General features: G+C 44.7%; 1 protein-coding gene across 1 annotated transcript in view; it reads right to left on the bottom strand.

Moving 5' to 3' along the window:
• LOC133568157 (polyamine-transporting ATPase 13A3-like) overlaps positions 1-21,297 on the bottom strand; it is a 123,518-nt gene that overhangs the window by 49,559 nt on the left and 52,662 nt on the right. The window contains exons 10-22 of the mRNA XM_061919899.1: positions 19,133-19,264; positions 15,182-15,331; positions 14,918-15,075; positions 12,730-12,918; positions 12,593-12,654; positions 8,878-9,028; positions 8,692-8,769; positions 8,436-8,586; positions 8,152-8,272; positions 4,447-4,571; positions 4,210-4,367; positions 1,403-1,528; positions 47-126 (exon numbers count right to left, since the gene is read on the bottom strand). Coding sequence (XP_061775883.1) covers positions 47-126; positions 1,403-1,528; positions 4,210-4,367; positions 4,447-4,571; positions 8,152-8,272; positions 8,436-8,586; positions 8,692-8,769; positions 8,878-9,028; positions 12,593-12,654; positions 12,730-12,918; positions 14,918-15,075; positions 15,182-15,331; positions 19,133-19,264 — 1,681 coding nt within the window. The remainder of the gene's footprint in view (positions 1-46; positions 127-1,402; positions 1,529-4,209; positions 4,368-4,446; positions 4,572-8,151; positions 8,273-8,435; positions 8,587-8,691; positions 8,770-8,877; positions 9,029-12,592; positions 12,655-12,729; positions 12,919-14,917; positions 15,076-15,181; positions 15,332-19,132; positions 19,265-21,297) is intronic.

Below are 21,297 nucleotides of genomic sequence, written 5' to 3'. Positions count from 1 at the left end.
GTTCTCCAAATGTCGTGTTTCATCAAAGTACATAACTATAGCTGACTCGATGTTTTGAAGGACTTCCACCAGCTGAGTCTTCAGGTCTGGGGTCATGCGGGCGAACACAGTGGCTCTCAGGAGGAACTGCAGCACCACCATGAGGAGAGATAAAGTATGACATCGTCATTTTCACTCTAGGAGTGTTGAACACATACTTGCCAACCTTGAGACCTCCGATTTCGGGAGGTGGGGGGGGACGGTGGGGGGAGAGTGGTCGGGGGTGGGGCGGGGGCGTGGTTGGGGGCGCGGTTAAGAGGGGAGGAGTATATTTACAGCTAGAATTCACCAAGTCAAGTATTTCATATATATATATATATATATATATATATATATATATATATATATATATATATATATATATAACAAATACTTGACTTTCAGTGAATTCTAGCTATAAATAAATATATATGAGAAATACTTGAATTTCAGTGTTCATTTATTTAGACATATACACACACTTAACACTCATCTACCCATTGTTGAGTCAAGGGTTGAATTGTCCATCCTTGTTCTATTCTCTGTCACTATTTTTCTAACCATGCTGAACACCCTCTCTGATGATGCATTGCTGTGTGGCATGCACAATAGTGCTTTTATCAAATGCACTAGGGTCTGGATTCTTCCATCTCTCCTTAGCATGGCCCAAAACCGGTCAATCTTTACTTCCTGAGGAAGATCTTCACTGCCACACACTTGGTAGTCCACAACTTCTTCCCAGAGGCTATCCAGGTCCAATCGCAGCTGCGGCTTGGGACTTACAAGCGTATTTTCTCATCTTACTCGTCGTCGGCGTCGTCATAGCTGTAACTTCCTCGTTCTTCTGCTTCGTCTCCTTGTTGTGTGTGCAGTTGTGCACTGTACTCTCTAAAAGCCGTAGATGCTATTGTCACATATGCATGTACAGTAGGTGGCAGTATTGTCCTGTTTAAGAGTGTCACAACATTGCTGTTTACGGCAGACAAACTGCTTTACGGTAGACGAAAACGTGACTGCTGTTGTTGTGTGTTGTTGCCGCGCTGGGAGGACGTTAATGAAACTGCCTAACAATAAACCCACATAAGAAACCAAGAACTCGCCCTCGATCATTCTACAGTTATAACGTCAATGGGCAGACACGCTGTTTATATTGTGGGAAAGCGGACGTGAAAACAGGCTTTCGACACGTCACTCAGGTCCGCATGGAGCTGGAGGGGGCGTGGCCTCCAGCTCCGCCTGAATTTCGGGAGATTTTCGGGAGAAATTTGTCCCGGGAGGTTTTCGGGAGAGGCGCTGAATTTTGGGAGTCTCCAGGAAAATCCGGGAGGGTTGGCAAGTATGGTTGAACACAAAACACTAAAGTAGGCCAAATGCATCTTAGTACCTTCTGGGAAAGTTCTGGAAAGTGTTGTTTGATGACAGCGAAGGCTTGGCCGCTTACAGCAAAGTGATAGCCTGGCTCCTTCTCCTTGTCCTTCAACCCATCCCCAGCAAAGCTGACCTCAGCAGTCTGAATGAAGGAAAAAAACAGAACATTAAATATTGCTGTCTTATCTTCCACTTGAGATGATTCCAAGTCATATGTGTTGCCTTGTTATCGCTTTAGTTAAGTAAAGATGTCCCTTAACATTTTGCCATACTTGCCAACCTTGACACCTCCGAATTCGTGAGATGTGGGCGGGGTTGGGGGCGGCGGCTTTGGGGTGGGGTGGGGAGGGGCTTGGATGTAGTAGGAGTAGTAGTCCAGATAATGTAACTTATTTTGAAGTATTTCGTATTTATATAAATAATCCGTTCATGAATGAGTATATCCATTCGGCCACCGTGTTCAATGGAGAAGTCTGATCTACAAAATTTGCAGGCAGCATATCCCTTCCCTTTCGAGCTGTCCTGGATTTACTGAAATATTTTTTTTACAATCATTTTGGAACTTGCAAGCGTACTTCTTCTTCTTACTCGTCGTTGCCATGTCTCTTCTTCGTTCTTCTGCTTCATCTCTGTTATGTTTTTGGACATTACTACTTGCCGTAGTTTTGAAGCAATGCGTGTCCAATGCATGTCCAGGCTGTCCTCACTCAGGTCCGGCTGGAAATGGGGAGAAATTTGGGAGAATGGTTGTCCCGGGAGATTTTCGGTAGAGGCACTGAAATTAGGGAGTCTTCCGGAAAATTCAGGAGGGTTGGCAAGTATGCTGTAAATGGTAAGTTTTAAAGTAGCACACATATACAGGATAGCCCTGACACGAGGGTGTGAAGAAATTGTGAGCGGTTATTCTCATCAAGATAAACCAGTGGAGGAGCCCCCTTTTGGAAAGGTCTATCAGTATGACTGTGCCAATATTCAAAAAGTCAATTAAAGGCCTACTGAAATGAGATTTTCTTATTTAAACGGGGATAGCAGGTCCATTCTATGTCAATCAATCAATCAATCAATCAATGTTTACTTATATAGCCCTAAATCACTAGTGTCTCAAAGGGCTGCACAAACCACTACCACATCCTCGGTAGGCCCACATAAGGGCAAGGAAAACTCACACCCAGTGGGACGTCGGTGACAATGATGACTATGAGAACCTTGGAGAGGAGGAAAGCAATGGATGTCGAGCGGGTCTAACATGATACTGTGAAAGTTCAATCCACAATGGATCCAACACAGTCGCGAGAGTCCAGTCCAAAGCGGATCCAACACAGCAGCGAGAGTTCCGTTCACAGCGGAGCCAGCAGGAAACCATCCCAAGCGGAGGCGGATCAGCAGTGTCATACTTGATCGTTTTGTGATATTGTCATATTTTTGCGGAAAGGATTTAGTAGAGAACATCGACGATAAAGTTAGCAACTTTTGGTGCTGATAAAAAAGCCTTGCCTTTACCGAAAGTCACAAGGGTGAGGGCTCCTCACGTCCTCACATTGTTTATAATGGGAGCCTCCAGCAGCAAGACCTGTTCGGACCGAGAAAACGACAATTTCTGCATTAATTTGAGCGAGGATGAAATATTCTTGATGATGATATTGATAGCAAAGGACTAGAAAAAAATTAAAAAATAAAGTTAGAAAAAAAAAGGCGGTTGCATTGGGACGGATTCAGATGTTTTTAGACACATTTACTAGGATAATTCTGGGAAATCCCTTATCTAGCTAGTGTTTTAGTGAGATTAAATAGTACCTGATAGTTGGAGGGGTCTGTCCACGGGTGTCTTGAGGCCAGTCTCTGAGAGAAGTCGACGGCAGCTGCATGGATGGCACAAGCTTAGCTGATCTCCGGTAAGAGGCGAATTTTTACCACAATTTTCTCACCGAAACCTGCCAGTTGACAAGTGGTCGGGATCCATGTTCGCTTGACGGCTCTGATCCATAGTAAAGCTTCACCTCCGGGAATTTTAAACAAGGAATCACCGTGTGTTTGTGTGGCTAAAGGCTAAAGCTTCCCACCTCCATCTTTCTACTTTGACTTCTCCATTATTAATTGAACATACTGCAAAAAAATTCAGCAACACAGATGTCCAGAATACTGTTTAATTGCGCGATGAAAAGAGACGACTTTTAGCCGCAAGTGGTCCTGTGCTAATATGTCCTGACAGTACGTGACGTCACGCGCATGCGTCATCATTCCGCAACGTTTTCAAGAAGAAACTCCGTGGGAAATTTAAAATTGCAATTTAGTAAACTAAACCAGCCGTATTGGCATGTGTTGCAATGTTAATATTTCATCATTGATATATAAACTATCAGACTGCGTGGTCGGTAGTAGAGGTTTTCAGTAGGCCTTTAACTGGACGATATATGAAAAGGAATATTTTCCAGCCTGGATAATCGCCGTGTGCATGCATTGTGACAGATTACAAGACTGGTCACTATTTTGCATTGGTTTCAGCATCCGTGAATAACAGCTACAATCAAACAATAGTAATGGTAACCGCTGTAAACCTTTCAACGGTTAGTATTATCGTGTTTAATTAAAATGATCCAAAAAATAAATATTGACCCTCACAGTTTGATAAAAGTATGAACACAAAATATTGTTAGCTTGCTCGCTACACACAGGCCACATGCCAATGCTGTAGGGACCCTGCACAGGAGGGAGCAACGACTCTCCTCCTGGTAACTAATCTGTCCCTATGAGTCTTCCAGTTTCCCTATGACTTTCCAATTTCCAAAAATCTCCAGTTTTTTTATAAATGATTCTGTGATTCACCTGATTGTTGTTCACAACATGGTTGTCAGAGTAGCGCCATGTGATACTCGCAGGGTTCTCCTCGTTTGGAGGCACAGCATCAGCAATAATAATGTCCTCGTGGGCTTGAACCATCCCACAGTCTCGAGCCACCGATATTGCTGTCGACATGTTGTCACCTAAAAAAGGACCTTGTTCAGTGACACACAGACACAGATGACACAACAAGAAAACCCTTGTATTTCTGACTTTGGTTACCTGTGACCATCAAAGTCCGAATATTGGCTTGTCGCAAGTCAAGCAACACCCCAGCAGTCTGTTCTTTGATTTTGTTCTGCATGACGATCAAGCCTAGGAAGTCCATGTTGGTCTCTAACTGCTCTCTGTTAGGGGCAAACACACACACAGACATCAAAATGTTAAATAAAGTAAGTTAGCCAGAGTATAGCGGGGTCATCTTCACTTCGAGAGACTTCAGACCGACACTGTTTCGGTCAGACCTACACTGTTTCAATGTCCATTTCTCAGATGATGCAATTGTTGATGACTTAAGTGCTGTGGCAAGGCCCCGGGGGTGGATGAGATCCACCCAGAGTACCTTAAGGCTCTGGATGCTGTGGGGATGTCTTGGTTGACAAGACTCTGCAGCATCGCGTGGACATCGGGGGCGGTACCTCAGGATTGGCAGACCGGGGTGGTGGTTCCTCTCTTTAAGAAGGGGAACCGGAGGGTGTGCTCCAACTATCGTAGGATCACGCTCCTCAGCCTTCCCAATAAGGTCTATTCAGGTGTACTGGAGAGGAGGCTACGCCGTAAAGGCTAACCTGGGATTCAGGAGGAACAGTGTGGTTTTCGTCCTGGTCGTGAAACTGTGGACCAGATCTATACTTTCGGCAGTGTCCTTAGGGGTACATTGGAGCTTGCCCAACCAGTCTACATGTGCTTTGTGGACTTGGAGAAGGCATTCGACCGTGTCCCTTGGGAAGTCCTGTGGGGAGTGCTCAGAGAGTATGGGGTATCGGACTGTCTGATTGTGGCGGTTCGCTCCCTGTATGATCAGTGTCAGAACTTGGTCCGCATTGCCGGCAGGAAGTCGGACACGTTTCCAGTGAGAGTTGGACTCCGCCAAGGCTGTCCTTTGTCACCGATTCTGTTTATAACTTTTATGGACAGAATTTCTAGGCGCAGTCAAGGCGTTGAGGGGTTCCGGTTTGGTGGCAGCAGGATTAGGTCCCTGCTATTTGCAGATGATGTTTTCTGATGGCTTCATCTGGCCAGGATCTTCAGTTCTCACTGGATCGGTTAGCAGCTGAGTGTGAAACGACCGGGATGAGAATCAGCACCTCCAAGTCCGAGTCCATGGTTCTCGCCCAAAAAAGGGTTGAGGTCCATCTCCGGGTTGGGGAGGAGACCCTGCCCCAAGTGGAGGAGTTCAAGTACCTCGGAGTCTTGTTCAGGAGTGAGGGAATAGTGGATCGCAAGATCGACAGGCGGATCGGTGCGGCGTCTTAAGTAATGCGGACGCTGTATCGATCCTTTGTGGTGACAAAAGAGCTGAGCCGGAAGGCAAAGCTCTCAATTTACCGGTCAATTTACGTTCTCATCCTCACCTATGGTCATGAGCTTTGGGTCATGACCAAAAGGACAAGATCACGGGTACAAGCGGCCGAAATGAGTTTCCTCCGCCGGGTGGCGAGGCTCTCCCTTAGAGATAGGGTGAAAAGCCCTGCCATCCGGGAGGAGCTCAAAGTAAAGCCGCTGCTCCTCCACATCGAGAGGAGCCAGATGAGGTGGTTCGGGCATCTGGTCTGGATGACAACCGGAAGCCTCCCTAGGGAGGTGTTTAGGGCACGTCCAACCGGTAGGAGGCCACGGGTAGACCCAGGACACGTTAGGAAGACTATGTCTCCCGGCTGGCCTGGGAACGCCTCGGGATCCCCTGGGAAGAGCTGGACGAAGTGGCTGGGGAGAGGGAAGTCTGGGCTTCTCTGCTTAGGCTGCTGCCCCCGTGACCCGACCTCGGATAAGCGGAAGAAGATGGATGGATGGATTGATGGATGAAGTGCTGATATCAACCAAACCTAAAACATTTTCTGATGTTTGTATATCGTGGAAGATATTTACATTGTATGTATGATTGCGGGAAGCACGGTCGTACTTTTGTGTGTGGGTGGGCCCAGCCTACAGGGTGTTGTGATGCGTCCAGTGCAGTCGTTAGAGGGAAGTTTATTTCAGTGCAACATAATTGTATGTAAAATACAATTGATGAATTCCTTCTTCTGCAGTATATTTTGTTGGTAATTATTTTGCTACTACGATAGGATCGGCTGGCACATTATTGTCGTTGCACTTAAAAAGTACAACAAACGTAGATTTTCAGCGCAGACTGGTTCAAGAGCTGACATTGTCCAGGGTAGACAGAACAGCAACACTGAAGGGTCACGGCTAGAGATGCGCCCCATAAAAGTGAAAAATGGTAGATATGAAGGGATGGTAGGAGAAAAAGGCTCGGGCCAAACTAAACTACTGGGCGAACCAGACAAAAAAACTCCACAGCAAAGCACATATACAAATTACGACTTACAACTCAAGACTTGCAATAAGTGGTGAGAAGGCCCGAAGCTGCCAGCTACTAGGGCAGCTGCTCTGTTTTCCGTCATACCCATACATGCCAACTTTGAGACCTCCGAATTCGGGAGATGGGGGTGGGAGGATTATAAATAATCTATTCATGAATGAGTATATCCGTTCGGCCACCGTGTTCAATGGAGAAGTCCGATCTACAAACTTTCAAGCTTCGAGCTGTCCTGGATGAACTGAAATTATTTTTTCCAATCATTTTGGAACTTACAAGCGTACTTCTTCTTCTTACTCGTCGTCGCCATGTCTCTTCTTCGTTCTTCTGCTTCGTCTCCGTTATGTTTTTGGACATTACTACTTGCCGTAGTTTTGAAACAATGCATGATGGGAATCCGGATGTTGTGTGTCAGTGTATTAACGTGCCGGCTGGAATAAACACATGCTGAGAAATAGCTCCGTGCCTGCCTATTTTATGGGTTATAGATAAACCTATGGATAACGGAGACATATATAAGAGTCTCCTTTTTAGGTAAGAGAGGACGCTAAAGGCAGTGCCTTTAAGGCACGCCCCCAAATTTGTTGTCCGGGTGGAAATCGGGAGAAATTCGGGAGAATGGTTGCCCCGGGAGGGGCACTGAAATTCGGGAGTCTCCCAGGAAAATCGGGAGTGTTGGCAAGTATGGTCATACCACATGGGGTGAAGCGGGGTTGTGGGGTTGGGATACGTGTGTGTGGCGTGTACTTTCCGTGGATTTGACAAGGTTGTAAACTGTAAGTTTGTTAGGTATCATTCATCAAATATGATTAACGTAGTGAAATGACTAATTCTGGGTTAATATTTGAGTGAGCCCTGTGCCTCTCTGTCGTGGAAAAAACATTACTAAGCCCTGCCCAAATGCAGCACTCCCCGCGACCACAAAAGGGACAAGCGGTAGAAAATAGAAGTTTTTTCTGACTGGCGATGTCATCCAGCCCCCCACTTTATCAAAATTTCCCCAAACCTGTCCCATTTGTTTGTGCTAAGTTTGTGTTTGTTTGTGCTGTACAAACAAATGGCAGAGTTATTTTAATATTTACATTGATAAAGGGACAACTTCACACAGTTATATTTAAATTGATAAAAGTTAACAAACACAATTTGGGGACAGAACACATTATGAAAATGTGTTTTGGCAGCTTGTTTAGTTCAGCAAATACCGCAGCTTAGAGTCTGAGCCGTTATATGCTAAAATGTATTTGATGCTTCTTTTGATGTGTAAATACAGCATGTTAACCCTCGGCAATATTTATGCAACACAAACAGTTAAAACATGTCTCTCTGCTCCTGGTTTGGATGTTTTGTGCAATAACTGTATTGCAGTAACTGTATGGAAGAACACTTACCGACTGAGATTTTGGACTTCTTGCCACGAGAGTTTGGACTCCAGTTGGTGATGCGCCAGGGCTATAACCCTGAAACCCTGCCGGGTGTAAGTCTCCAACGTGTCTGTGAAACTCTGAGGGACTGTGGACACAAAAATATATTTGGAGCTAGGCATATCAAAGTTTTTTATTGTTAATTTGCTTGATTGAAGATACTCAATGGTATGGCATGGCATGGTAGTTGACGCCCACTGTGTGATGCCACAGGACACACGGCTTAAGTTGTCTGTGGTCACGTGTCTGACCTGTGTGCGGCTTGCAGAGGTTAACCACAGTCTCTGGGGCTCCTTTCAGGTAGATGTCAAAGTGTTTTTGTCCCAGTTGTCTGACCACCACACTCATCCTCTGCAGCGCTGAGGAGAAGGGAAGCTGACGCACGATGCCAAACTCCCCCCACTGAAAGTTGCATGTCAAAGATTTTAACAAGGATGCTTTTCCGGAAGATGGTAAAAGTGAAACAGATACTGGTCACTTAATAAAAACACAACGTTTAAGGATTACTTGCTGCGGGTGTCGGACTATCGTGGAAATGTGAACATCGTAAAGTGCAGTCTGTTCTTCTCTTGGCTCCTCGAGGATCTGGACAAAACATAAAGTGATAATAATGGCTTCTTAAAAACATGAAGACAACTCATGTACATTGCACCCTTTGCACATCTTTGCAAGTAAAGATTTAAATCTGCTCACCCAACCAGTGGCACTGAATACGTTGAGGTCTATAGGGTCTCCACAGAGTTTGTCCTTTATGCTGATCAGTGAGTGGCAGGTAGCCATGCCGGCGACAAACGACGTCTTCGTTAGACTCTCTGTAGCTACCTCAGTCTCTGGGGGGGAAAAACTGGAGGACGAAGAGGAAGCCACTCATAGGTTATTTGCTGTGACTTAAAGGAACCCTTTGCAACATTTATACAGATGCCTAACCCTTAACCCCCTAATAGTGATTTGGATAATTAGCATTAGCTATCATTGAATGTATATTCTCTCCTTTCTGAGCTGCCACCTTATCGTGGCAGAGGAATTTGCGTTTCCCGATGATCCTAGGAGCTACGTTGTCCGGGAGGTTCTATGGCCCCTGGTAGTCTCTCCCAAGACAAACAGGTCCTAAGTGAGGGATCAAACAAAGAGCAGCTCAAAGACCTTTATGAAAAGTACAAATCGAGGACGTAGATTTCCCTCGTCTGGACAAGGGTCACCAGGGCTCCCCTTTGGAGCCAGGTTCAGAGGTGGGGCACGATGGCTCACCCCGAAGAGGCAACTTGGGTCCTCCCTCCAATTGGCTCACCACTCATAGGAGGGGTCATAGAGGTTGGGTGCAGTGTGAGCTGGGCGGAAGCCGAAGGCAGGGCACTTGGCGGTCCGATCCTCGGCTACATAAGCTCGCTCTTGGGACGTGGAATGTCACCTCGCTGGGAGGGAAGGAGCCTGAGCTGGCGCGCGAGGTGGAGAAGTTCCGGCTGGATATCGTCGGACTCATTTCGACGCACAGCAAGGGCTCTGGAACCAGTTCTTTTGAGAGGGGCTGGACTCTTTTCCACTCTGGCAGTGCAAGCAATGAGAGGCGACGGGCTGGGGTGGCAATACTTGCTATCCCACGGCTCAAAGCCGGAAAGTTGGACTTTAACCCAGTGGAAGAGAGGGTAGCTTCCCTGCGCCTTCGGGTTGGGGGACGGGTCCTGACTGTTGTTTGTGCTTATGCACCAAACAGCAGCTCAGAGTACTGACTCTTTTTGGATTCCCTTGAGGGATTACTGGACAGTGCTCCCTCGGCTGATTCCCTTGTCCTACTGGGGGACTTCAACGCTCTTGTTGGCAACGACAGTGAAACCTGGAGAGGAGTGATTGGGAAGAATGGCTGCCCGGATCTGAACCCAAGTGGTGTTTTGTTATTGGACTTTTGTGCTCGTCATGGATTGTCCATAACATACTCAATGTTCAAACATAAGGGTGTCCATATGTGCACTTGACGCCAGAACACCCTCGGCCGCAGTTCCATGATCGACTTTGTAGTTGTGTCATCGGATTCCATTAATTACAGATTCAATTTTCCATAACTTGAGTCGATTTATTTCAGAAAACCTTGTGACATTGTTTAATACATCCAGCGGCGCATCAAAACAAAATTAGGCATAATAATGTGTAATAATGTGTGCTTTCGATACCGTCGATCATAATATTTTATTAGAGCGTATCAAAATACGAATTGGTATTTCAGACTCAGCCCTGTCATGGTTTAACTCTTATCTTACTGATAGGATGCAGTGCGTCTCCTATAACAGTGTGACCTCGGACTATGTTAAGGTAACGTGTGGAGTTCCCCAGGGTTCGGTCCTTGGCCCTGTACTCTTCAGCATCTACATGCTGCCGCTAGGTGACGTCATACGCAAATACGGTATTAGCTTTCACTGTTATGCTGATGACACCCAACTTTACATGCCCCTAAAGCTGACCAACACGCCGGACTGTAGTCAGTTGGAAGCGTGTCTTAATGAAATTAAACAATGGATGTCCGCTAACTTTTTGCAACTTAATGCCAAAAAAACGGAAATGCTGATTATCGGTCCTGCTAGACACCGACCTCTATTTAATAATACAACTTTAACATTTGACAACCAAATAATAAAACAAGGTGACTCTGTAAAAAATCTGGGTATTATCTTCGACCCAACTCTCTCCTTTGAGTCACACATTAAAAGCGTTACTAAAACGGCCTTCTTTCATCTCCGTAATATCGCTAAAATTCGCTCCATTTTGTCCACTAAAGACGCCGAGATCATTATCCATGCGTTTGTTACGTCTCGTCTCGATTACTGTAACGTATTATTTTCGGGTCTCCCAATGTCTAGCATTAAAAGATTACAGTTGGTACAAAATGCGGCTGCTAGACTTTTGACAAGAACAAGAAAGTTTGATCATATTACGCCTGTACTGGCTCACCTGCACTGGCTTCCTGTGCACTTAAGATGTGACTTTAAGGTTTTACTACTTACGTATAAAATACTACACGGTCTAGCTCCAGCCTATCTTGCCGATTGTATTGTACCGTATGTCCCGGCAAGAAATCTGCGTTCAAAAGACTCCGGCTTATTAGTGATTCCTAGAGCTCAAAAAAAGTCTGCGGGCTATAGAGCGTTTTCCGTTCGGGCTCCAGTACTCTGGAATGCCCTCCCGGTAACAGTTCGAGATGCTACCTCAGTAGAAGCATTTAAGTCTCATCTTAAAACTCATCTGTATACTCTAGCCTTTAAATAGACCTCCTTTTTAGACCAGTTGATCTGCCGCTTCTTTTCTTTTCTTTCTCCTATGTCCCCCCCTCCCTTGTGGAGGGGGTCCGGTCCGATGACCATGGATGAAGTACTGACTGTCCAGAGTCGAGACCCAGGATGGACCGCTCGTCGGGACCCAGGATGGACCGCTCGCCTGTATCGGTTGGGGACATCTCTACGCTGCTGATCCGCTTGAGATGGTTTCCTGTGGACGGGACTCTCACTGCTGTCTTGGAGCCACTATGGATTGAACTTTCACAGTATCATGTTAGACCCACTCGACATCCATTGCTTTCGGTCCCCTAGAGGGGGGGGGGTTGCCCACATCTGAGGTCCTCTCCAAGGTTTCTCATAGTCAGCATTGTCGCTGGCGTCCCACTGAATGTGAATTCTCCCTGCCCACTGGGTGTGAGTTTTCCTTGCCCTTTTGTGGGTTCTTCCGAGGATGTTGTAGTCGTAATGATTTGTGCAGTCCTTTGAGACATTTGTGATTTGGGGCTATATAAATAAACATTGATTGATTGATTGATTCCCTGACTGTATATATTAGTATCGGTTGATATCGGAATCAGTAATTAAGAGTTGGACAATATCAGATATCGGCAAAAAAGCCATTATCGGACATCTCTAGTAATGATCCTTCAGCAGGTTCACAAATGGAAACTTGGTTACGAGTTTGACGTCCTCTATTTAGTCAAGTTTTATATCTGCTCAGCACTGTTCCAGAGCCAAGGACCTCACTAAATGTGCTGTCACCTTTTTTTGACATGGAAAATGTGTTTTGTTTACTTTAGTGAAAGACTGTATTTCTTTCATAAGTACCTTTTATTAACTTTGGAATATTCATATATCCATGGGACCTTACTGAACCTGAGTGACTCGTCAGTATACACTCGTACATATCATCATCTGTTTATTTTATTTTTTTTTAAGTAACAAGGCCATAGATTCAAGTGATTGTGGACGATGGGCAAAATCTCATGAATCAGATCAGACTATGGAAATCTTTAGTCAAGGCAGCTTTGGACTGAAGACTAATCATATTCAACACAGCAATTGCTCAAGTTAACTAGCCATACTTTTCGTAAAGCAATCGATCCTATGAGGAAACCCCTAAATGACATCAAACCCAAACTTACGTGCCAACTTCAGCTCTCTGAATACCCCACAGGTGCAAACTGTCTTCGGTCAAAGTGCCCGTCTAAAGTCAAAATGCCAAACAGTTGACGAGAAAATGAATGTTATGAATGAATGTAGTGAAACTGACTAGGCTTACCTTGTCAAAGCAGACCAGGTTCAGCAGACCAGAGATGTTAATTCTCTGTGGACTGATGCAAAAGATGCCAGTTTTCTTCATGCGCCGCTGAGCGTTCACGAGCCCAACGGTCAGAGTCACAGGTAACATTGGAGGAATGCAGACTGCTACGAGATTCAAAGAATCAGTGATGATGGCCTCAATAGAAACCTAGATGGGATGGGGAAAGGACCAAGAAACCAGTGAAAAAAAAAACAATTTGAAAGTCACGACCACTCGGCTGATCACGGACAAGAACAAGATAGACAGAAAAACAAAAGTTGGGCACACGCTATACCAGGGGTCGGGAACCGTTTTGGCTGAGAGAGCCATGAAATCCAAATATTGTAAAATGTATTTCCGTAAGAGCCATATATTTGTTTTAACACGTGCATTTTTAAGTAAGACAAACATTTTTAGAGTATAATAAGTCTCTTATTCTTTTTGATAAAATTGTTATTCTGAAGCTAACCATCTATCCAACCATTTCCTACCGCTTATTTGCTTTGGGGTCATGGGGGGGCGCTGGTGCCTATCTCAGCTACAATCGGGCGGTAGGCGGGGTACACCCTGGACAAGTCGCCACCTCATCTCAGGGAAGCTAACCAATTATAAATAAAATACTTCTTTCCATTAATGCGACCCTCCTGTACCCCGAAGGACAGCTGGGGTTGTCTGAGCCACCCGCAACCTTGAACAGGTGCGGTAGAAAACGGATGGATGGATTAAAATGCATGAGAATGTTTTATTATTTGAACGTTATTTTTAACACTGTTATTTCCAGCGGATTTATTCATTACTTATCGTGTTAAAGGGGAACATTATCACAATTTCAGAAGGGTTAAAACCAATAAAAATAAGTTCCCAGTGGCTTATTTGATTTTTTGAAGTTTTTTTCTAAATTTTACCCATCCCGGAATATCCCTAAAAAAAAGCTTTAAAGTGCCTGATTTTCGTTATCTGTGAAGCCATCGTCCATTTTCCTGTGACATCATCCAGTGATGCCAATACGGATAGCACAGCAAGATATAGCGACATTAGCTCGGATTCAGACTTGGATTTCAGCGGTTTACGCGATTCAACAGATTACGCATGTATTGAAACGGATGGTTGGAGTATGGAGGCAGATAGCAAAAACGAAATTAAAGCTATAGTGTTGTTACACTCTCCGACAACACACCGACGAGGCATGATGTCTCCAAGGTTCCAGAAAATAGTCGAAAAAACGGAAAATAACAGAGCTGAGACGCGGTGTTTGTAATGTGTTTGAGAAAATGACGGCTTTATTACCTACTGTAGGTGACGTCACGTTCTGACGTCATCGCTGCGAGAGCGATAAATAGAAAGGCGTTTAATTTGCCAAAATTCACCCATTTAGAGTTAGGAAATCGGTTAAAAAAATATATGGTCTTTTTTCTGCAACATCAAGGTATATATTGAAGCTTACATAGGTCTGTTGATAATGTTCCACTTCAAGCAATGTCAGATACAGTCTGACACTGAGAGCCAGATGCAGTCATCAAAAGAGCCACATATGGCTCGCGAGCCCTAGGTTCCCTACCCCTGCGCTATACAATTGTCAGTCTGAAGAGTTTGGATGAGATGACAATAGACTGAATTTCTGACAACTCTAAAATTCATCGTATTGTCATCTGGCTGGTTGGTAACAACCGACGGCATGTCGATTCATCAAGACTTCAGCCCCGATTAAAAAGTGAGTCTGATCATGGTTTGAAACAGGCTAGATAATTCCAAGATTGCAAGCCAATCTTTAGGAAAATACTACGTAGGGTCGCCCAAACTAGGCTGAACCCAAAAATCTGTGAATAAATCTGTTGATTTAAATTGTTCATCTCTTCTTTTTCAGGGTATAAAAGTCAACTTTCCGCATGAAATTTTGGAACAATAGTCTTCCCTAACATGTCTTGGACAACCACGGAAAATAAATGTTGCATAGACACCTATATCTTCAACAAATCATTAACTGTAGGGCAAGCACATTTTCAGAAGTTTCGGTGTCGTCAAATAGCACAAGTAACTTTCATAAGTCGAAAGAGTTATGCGACTCTGCAAAATCTTTGAGGATTTACGAAAATGTGTATGGGTTTAATGTGTGCTCCTTATGTAAAGTTTCCATTACAAATTGTACTGTACGTATGACAACTGTTACCTTGTTTATGACATCAATAACGATGACGTAGATGAAGTCAATCACCGCCACCACCCCCATCACCATCGTGAAATGCTTAGCGTCGCGATGCAGTTTGAAGTCGGTGGGTTTAGGGTACAGAATGCCACGCACAAGCTGGCCCTTTACGGTATTAAAACCTATGGGATCATGGAAGGTTTGATAAAAAGCTTACTTCAAAGACATGACTTCAATTGGTGGTAAAAGTGTTTTACACCACCTGTCAGTATCAAGCTCAATCCTCACCTGTTCTGACCACAACCGCCTTCACCTGTTTGTCAGCACGACTCTGGATAACATGTGTGCCGCAGAAGAGGGTGTGTTGCTTGTCTTCCTCTGTATCGTAGATCCTTTCTGAACTTGGCACACTGCTCTTAGTCACTGGAACACTCTCCCCTGAAGATCCAAACACAGCAATAACACGGGAAAACTGCAGTTAACAACAGTTCAGAATCAGAATGACGGTTGGTTCTATGGGACGCTGGTTAAACTATTGGTTGATATTTCAACTACCGTATTTCCTTGAATTGCCGCCGGGTCGTACTCGTTTTGCAAAATAATTAGCGCATGCTTAGAATTACTGTCGGGTCAAACTTGTTTAGCAAAATAATTAGCGCATGCCTCGGTTTACCGCCGGGTCAAACTGGTTTCAGAGAATAATTAGCATATGCAAAGTTTTACCGCCGGGTCAAACTCTTAACGTCACGAGTGTGTAGCACAGGTGGGAAATAAGCCATTTTTCCGCTCATGGCATCCCCTCATATTACCTGCGCCGTTTCCACGTTTAATCTTGCGAGCGTAACACAGGCGCTCACGTGACCCGCTGCAGCCTATCGCGCTCTATATAATCCAGCGTTCCAAGATGGCTGCCAGGTGCGGTGGCTAAGCCTGGGGACATCTGAAGCCGGTATGTTTTAAAGTTGTCGTTTGCCTGCATATCGTAAAAACAACCGTCCAACATTTTATAACAAATTGTAAACTTATAGGTGTCGAATCAGGGCCGAGTTGCGATGAGAGAGTGTGGCGATATTAAGATATTAAGCCGAGTTGGTAAGTGAATTTGTTTGCTAATAGTAGCTACCAGCCGTACCCGTGAGTTTCTTCCGCCGGGTGGCGGGGCTCTCCCTTAGAGATAGGGTGAGAAGCTCTGCCATCCGGGAGGAACTCAAAGTAAAGCCGCTACTCCTCCACATCGAGAGGAGCCAGATGAGGTGGTTCGGGCATCTGGTCAGGATGACACCCGAACGCCTCCCTAGGGAGGTGTTTAGGGCACGTCCAGCCGGTAGGAGGCCACGGGGAAGACCCAGGACACGTTGGGAAGACTATGTCTCCCGGCTGGCCTGGGAACGCCTCGGGATCCCCCGGGAAGAGCTAGACGAAGTGGCTGGTGAGAGGGAAGTCTGGGCTTCCCTGCTTAGGCTGCTGCCCCCGTGACCCGACCTCAGATAAGCGGAAGATGATGGATGGATGGATGGAAATGTTGTGGCGTTTTAAGGCCATCTGCATTTTTTATGCTACATAACAACGTTTTTTATTTATTAAATGTTCTTTTCATGATGGTATCCTTACATCACTCAAATTTATAAGTGCAGGCCTAAATTTACCGTAAGCGCCAGAGTGAGAAGAGGTGTTAAATTAATTACCGCCCCGGCGCTAATTCAAAGAAATACGGTATTGTGACTGAGTCAGAATAATGCTTATAAAACCCCGTTTCCATATGAGTTGGGAAATTGTGTTAGATGTAGATATAGATAACTTAGATTTTAGATTTATATCACGCTTTTCTAAACACTCAAAGCGCTCACAGAGAAGTGGGACTCAACATTCATTCACACCTGGTGGTGGTAAGCTACATTTGTAGCCACAGCTGCCCTGGGGTAGACTGACGGAAGCGTGTCTGCCAGTTTGCGCCTACGGCCCCTCCGACCACCCCCTGTCATTCATTCATCATTCATTCACCAGTGTGAGCGGCACCGGGGGCAAAGGGTGAAGTGTCCAGCCCAAGGACACAACGGCAGCGATTTTTGGGATGTCAACAGGTGGGAAGCGAACCTGCAACCCTCAGGTTTCTGGCCGGCCGCTCTACCCACTACAATTCAATGATTTGCAAATCATTTTCAACCCATATCCAGTTGAATATGCTTCTCTGGGCCCGAGATCTTCTAAGATGGACTGATGCAAAGTGGAAAAGTGTTCTGTGGTCTGACGAGTCCACATTTCAAATTGTTTTTGGGAATATTCGACATTGTATCAAGGGGGAAGCGAACCATCCAGACTGTTATCGACGCAAAGTTCAAAAGCCAGCATCTGTGATGGTATGGGGGTGCATTAGTGCCCAAAGCATGATTGATTGATTGATTGATACTTTTATTAGTAGATTGCACAATACAGTACATATTCCGTACAATTGACCACTAAATGGTAACACCCGAATAAGTTTGTCAACTTGTTTAAGTCGGGGTCGATGTTAATCAATTCATGGTACAAATATATACTATCAGCATAATACAGTCATCACACAGGTTAATCATCATAGTATATTCATTGAATTATTTACATTATTTCCAATCGGGGGACTTATAGTCCGAAACATACGGTAACTTTGCCTTGAATTTGAAAAAAAATGTTTTCTTTATTTTTCACTAAAGAAGGGTTCGGTGAATGCACATATGAAACTGGTGGGGTTTGGTTCCTCCAACAAGGTTAAGAACCACTGCTCAACCCAAAATGTTGAAAGAACCATATTGGACCAAAAATACAAAAACAAATCTGTCCGGAGCCGCAAAAAATGAAAAGCCACATTACATACAGATAGTGTCATGAGATATACATTGAATTAAGAGGACTTAAAGGAAACTAAATGAGCTCAAATATAGCAACAAATGAGGAATAATGATGCAATATGTACATACAGCTAGCCTAAATAGCATGTTAGCATCGATTAGCTTACAGTCATGCAGCGACCAAATATTTCTGATTAGCACTCCACACAAGTCAAAAACCTCAACAAAACTCACCTTTGTGCATTCATGCACAACTTTATAAGTTCGGTGGACAAAATGACAGAAAAAGAAGTGGGATAAAACACATCTAAAAAGGAGGGTGAAAAGTATGCATGTAAACAAACTAGGGTGAGTTCAAGGACCGCCAAAATTAGTAGGACAAAGCGGTGCTCGCCAAATACTCGAATCAGTGAAGCATGTTTAATATAAACAGTGCGCATTATAGCAATTAGGGATGTTTGTGTCATGTTTGTCCGACCAACCGAAACCAAATTAAAAGAAAAAATATGTTTTTTTCCCCTCATCACTCCCATTTTTCATATATTTTTGAAAAAGGTCCAGAGAGCCACAGGGCGGCGCTAAAGAGCCGCATGCGGCTCCGGAGCCGCGGGTTGCCGACCCCTGCCCGAGAAGGATTTAATTGTTTTGTCTTATAGATAGCAGGGGGGACACCAAGATGGCTAATTTCCTGGTTTGTTTTCAAATATGTTTTTTTTAAGATTTTTACTTACAAGTTGTCATGAAAGACGTCGCCAGCGATTTTTTTCTAACAATACGTGAATTTGCCGAATTTGTTCAATTTCGAAGCATCCTCGAGGGAATCGAACCCGGCACCACGATGCCGAACAGGCGTAACATTCTCGGTCCGAATCGCTCTAGCTGCTGGTGTCCATGATGGTAAATGGTAAATGGGTTGTACTTGTATAGTGTTTTTCTACCCCTTTCTAAGGAGCCCAAGGCGCTTTGACAGTATTTCCACATTCGCCCATTCACACACACATTCACACACTGACGGCGGTGACGATCGTAAACAACGTGAGGATGTGAGGAGCTCTACAACCCGTGACGTCACGCGCACATCGTCTGCTACTTCCGGTACAGGCAAGGCTTTTTTTATTAGCGACCAAAAGTTGCGAACTTTATCGTCGATGTTCTCTACTAAATCCTTTCAGCAAAAATATGGCAATATCGCGAAATAATCAAGTATGACTCATAGAATGGACCTGCTATCCCCGTTTAAATAAGAAAATCTCATTTCAGTAGGCTTTTAAAAATGCAGCTTGACTTTTACACATAGCAAACTCAACTCACGAGTTTGCACACGCCGTTTAGCATGTGATATTTGGTTAGTTGTTAGTTGATCAGGCCCATAGTATGCACGTTTCGCATGTACTAATGTATACGCACATCATACCTGTCAACATGCTTTCGGAAACAGTGCAGGTGCCACACATCAGCGCTGCGTCACAGGCCATGATCATCCCGTTTGCTGGAATATTGATGACGTCACCTGGCACCAGATCTGTCGACATGATCTGTTCAATGTCTGGGATCAAGTTTAAGAAAAGAAGACAGGATAGATTTTTCACAGGTAAATATTGAATGGATGCAGAGACGTCGGGTAATACAGTCTTGGCAAATTGGCTTGGCTGTGGGTTACGGAGATAGATATCTTTTTATATCCTAGGCATACTTTAGAATAGCTAAGTGTGAGCCTTTCCCGTAGGACTTGAACAAGTTATAACATTCTGTTTTCTCAGAGGTCCCAGGCTAGGGGAAGAAGGGGAGGGCGGGTGAGAGTGAGAGGAGAGGCGAAAACTTGCGTAGTAGAATTAGATCAATTTGGGCAACTGTTGTCTCTAGATTGGTCTCCCAAAGCGCTTTGGATTAAAGTATCAAAATGAGCCACCTCTGCCTCCGAGTGATTTAAAACCAGCTTATGTGTAAGCAAAAGAACCTGGGGGGGTGACTGACGGAAGAACTGGTCCAATGCAACAGGGGTAAAACATATTGTTACTTTGATGGCCTCACTAGGAAATGGACTATCGCTTTATAAAGTTGGGACCAGAGGTGGACTACTCCTTATGCATCAGTTGATGACTTGTGCGCCCCGACTGGCAACCACTATGGACTGGACCCTCACTTTATTAACCGTATCCACTCGGCATCCAGGGCAGCACGGTGGGACAGGGGGTTAGTGCATGTGCCTCACGATACGAAGGTCCTGAGTAGTCCTGAGTTCAATCCCAGGCTCAGGATCTTTCTGAGTGGAGTTTGCATGTTCTCCCCGTGACTGCGTGGGTTCCCTCCGGGTATTCCGGCTTCCTCCCATCGCCAAAAACACTAAAATTGGCCCTAATGTGTGAATGTGAGTGTGAATGTTGTCTGTCTATCTGTGTTGGCCCTGCGATGAGGTGGTGACTTGTCCAGGGTGTACTTCGCCCTTCCGCCGGAATGCAGCTGAGATAGGCTCCAGCACCCCCGCGACACCAAACGGGACAAGCGGTAGAAAATGGATGGATGGATGGAGATATATATATATATCAGTCAATCAATCAAAGTTTACTTATATAGCCGCAAATCACAAGTGTCTCAAAGGGCTGCACAAGCCACAACGACATCCTGGGCTCAGATCCCACATCAGGGCAAGGAAAATAACTCAACCCAATGGGATGACAATGAGAAACCTTGGAGGGGACCGCAGATGTGGGGACCCCCCAGGGCGACCGGTGCAATGGACGTCGAGTGGATCTAGCATAATATTGTGAGAGTCAAGTCCTTAGTGGATCTAAGATAATAGTGTGAGAGTCCGGTCCAAAGTGGATCCAGGAAGGGAATCATCTTGAGTGGAGACAGGTCAGCAGCGCAGAGACGTCCCCAACTGATGCACAGTTGAGTGGTCCACCATGGGTCCTGACTTTGGACAGCCAGCGGACTCTCCTGTGGTCTATACCTATACTGTATATACCTATATACATATATATATGCTGACACTGTACGTACCTTTATATAAACCTACTGTATGTACAGTACATATATACCTATATATATATATATATATATATATATATATATATAGGTATATATACCTATCTGCACTGGCTTCCTGTGTACTTAAGTTGCGGCTTTAAGGTTTTACTACATACATCCTATCTTGCTGATTGCATTGTACCATATCTGTGTTCAAAGAACTCTGGCTCATTAGTAATTCCCAGAGCCCAAAAAAAGTCTGCGGGCTTTCGAGTGTTTTCTATTGGGGCTCCAGTACTATGGAATGTTAGAGATGCTACCTCAGTAGAAGCATTTAGGTCCTATCTTAAAATGAATGTGTATACTCTAGACCAGGGGTCACCAACGCGGTGCCCGCGGGCACCAGGTCGCCCGTAAGGACCAGATGAGTCGCCCGCTGGCCTGTTCTAAAAATAGCTCAAATAGCAGCACTTACCAGTGAGCTGCCTCTATTTTTTAAAATTGTATTTATTTTTCTAGCAAGCTGGTCTCGCTTTGCTCGACATTTTTAATTCTAAGAGAGACAAAACTCAAATAGAATATAAAATTCCAAGAAAGTATTTTAAAGAC

Source organism: Nerophis ophidion, linkage group LG14 (assembly GCF_033978795.1).
Source record: "Nerophis ophidion isolate RoL-2023_Sa linkage group LG14, RoL_Noph_v1.0, whole genome shotgun sequence".
NCBI lineage: Eukaryota > Metazoa > Chordata > Actinopteri > Syngnathiformes > Syngnathidae > Nerophis > Nerophis ophidion.
The sequence above is the reverse complement of the archived record's forward strand: the minus strand, read 5'-3'. Positions and strand labels throughout refer to the sequence as shown.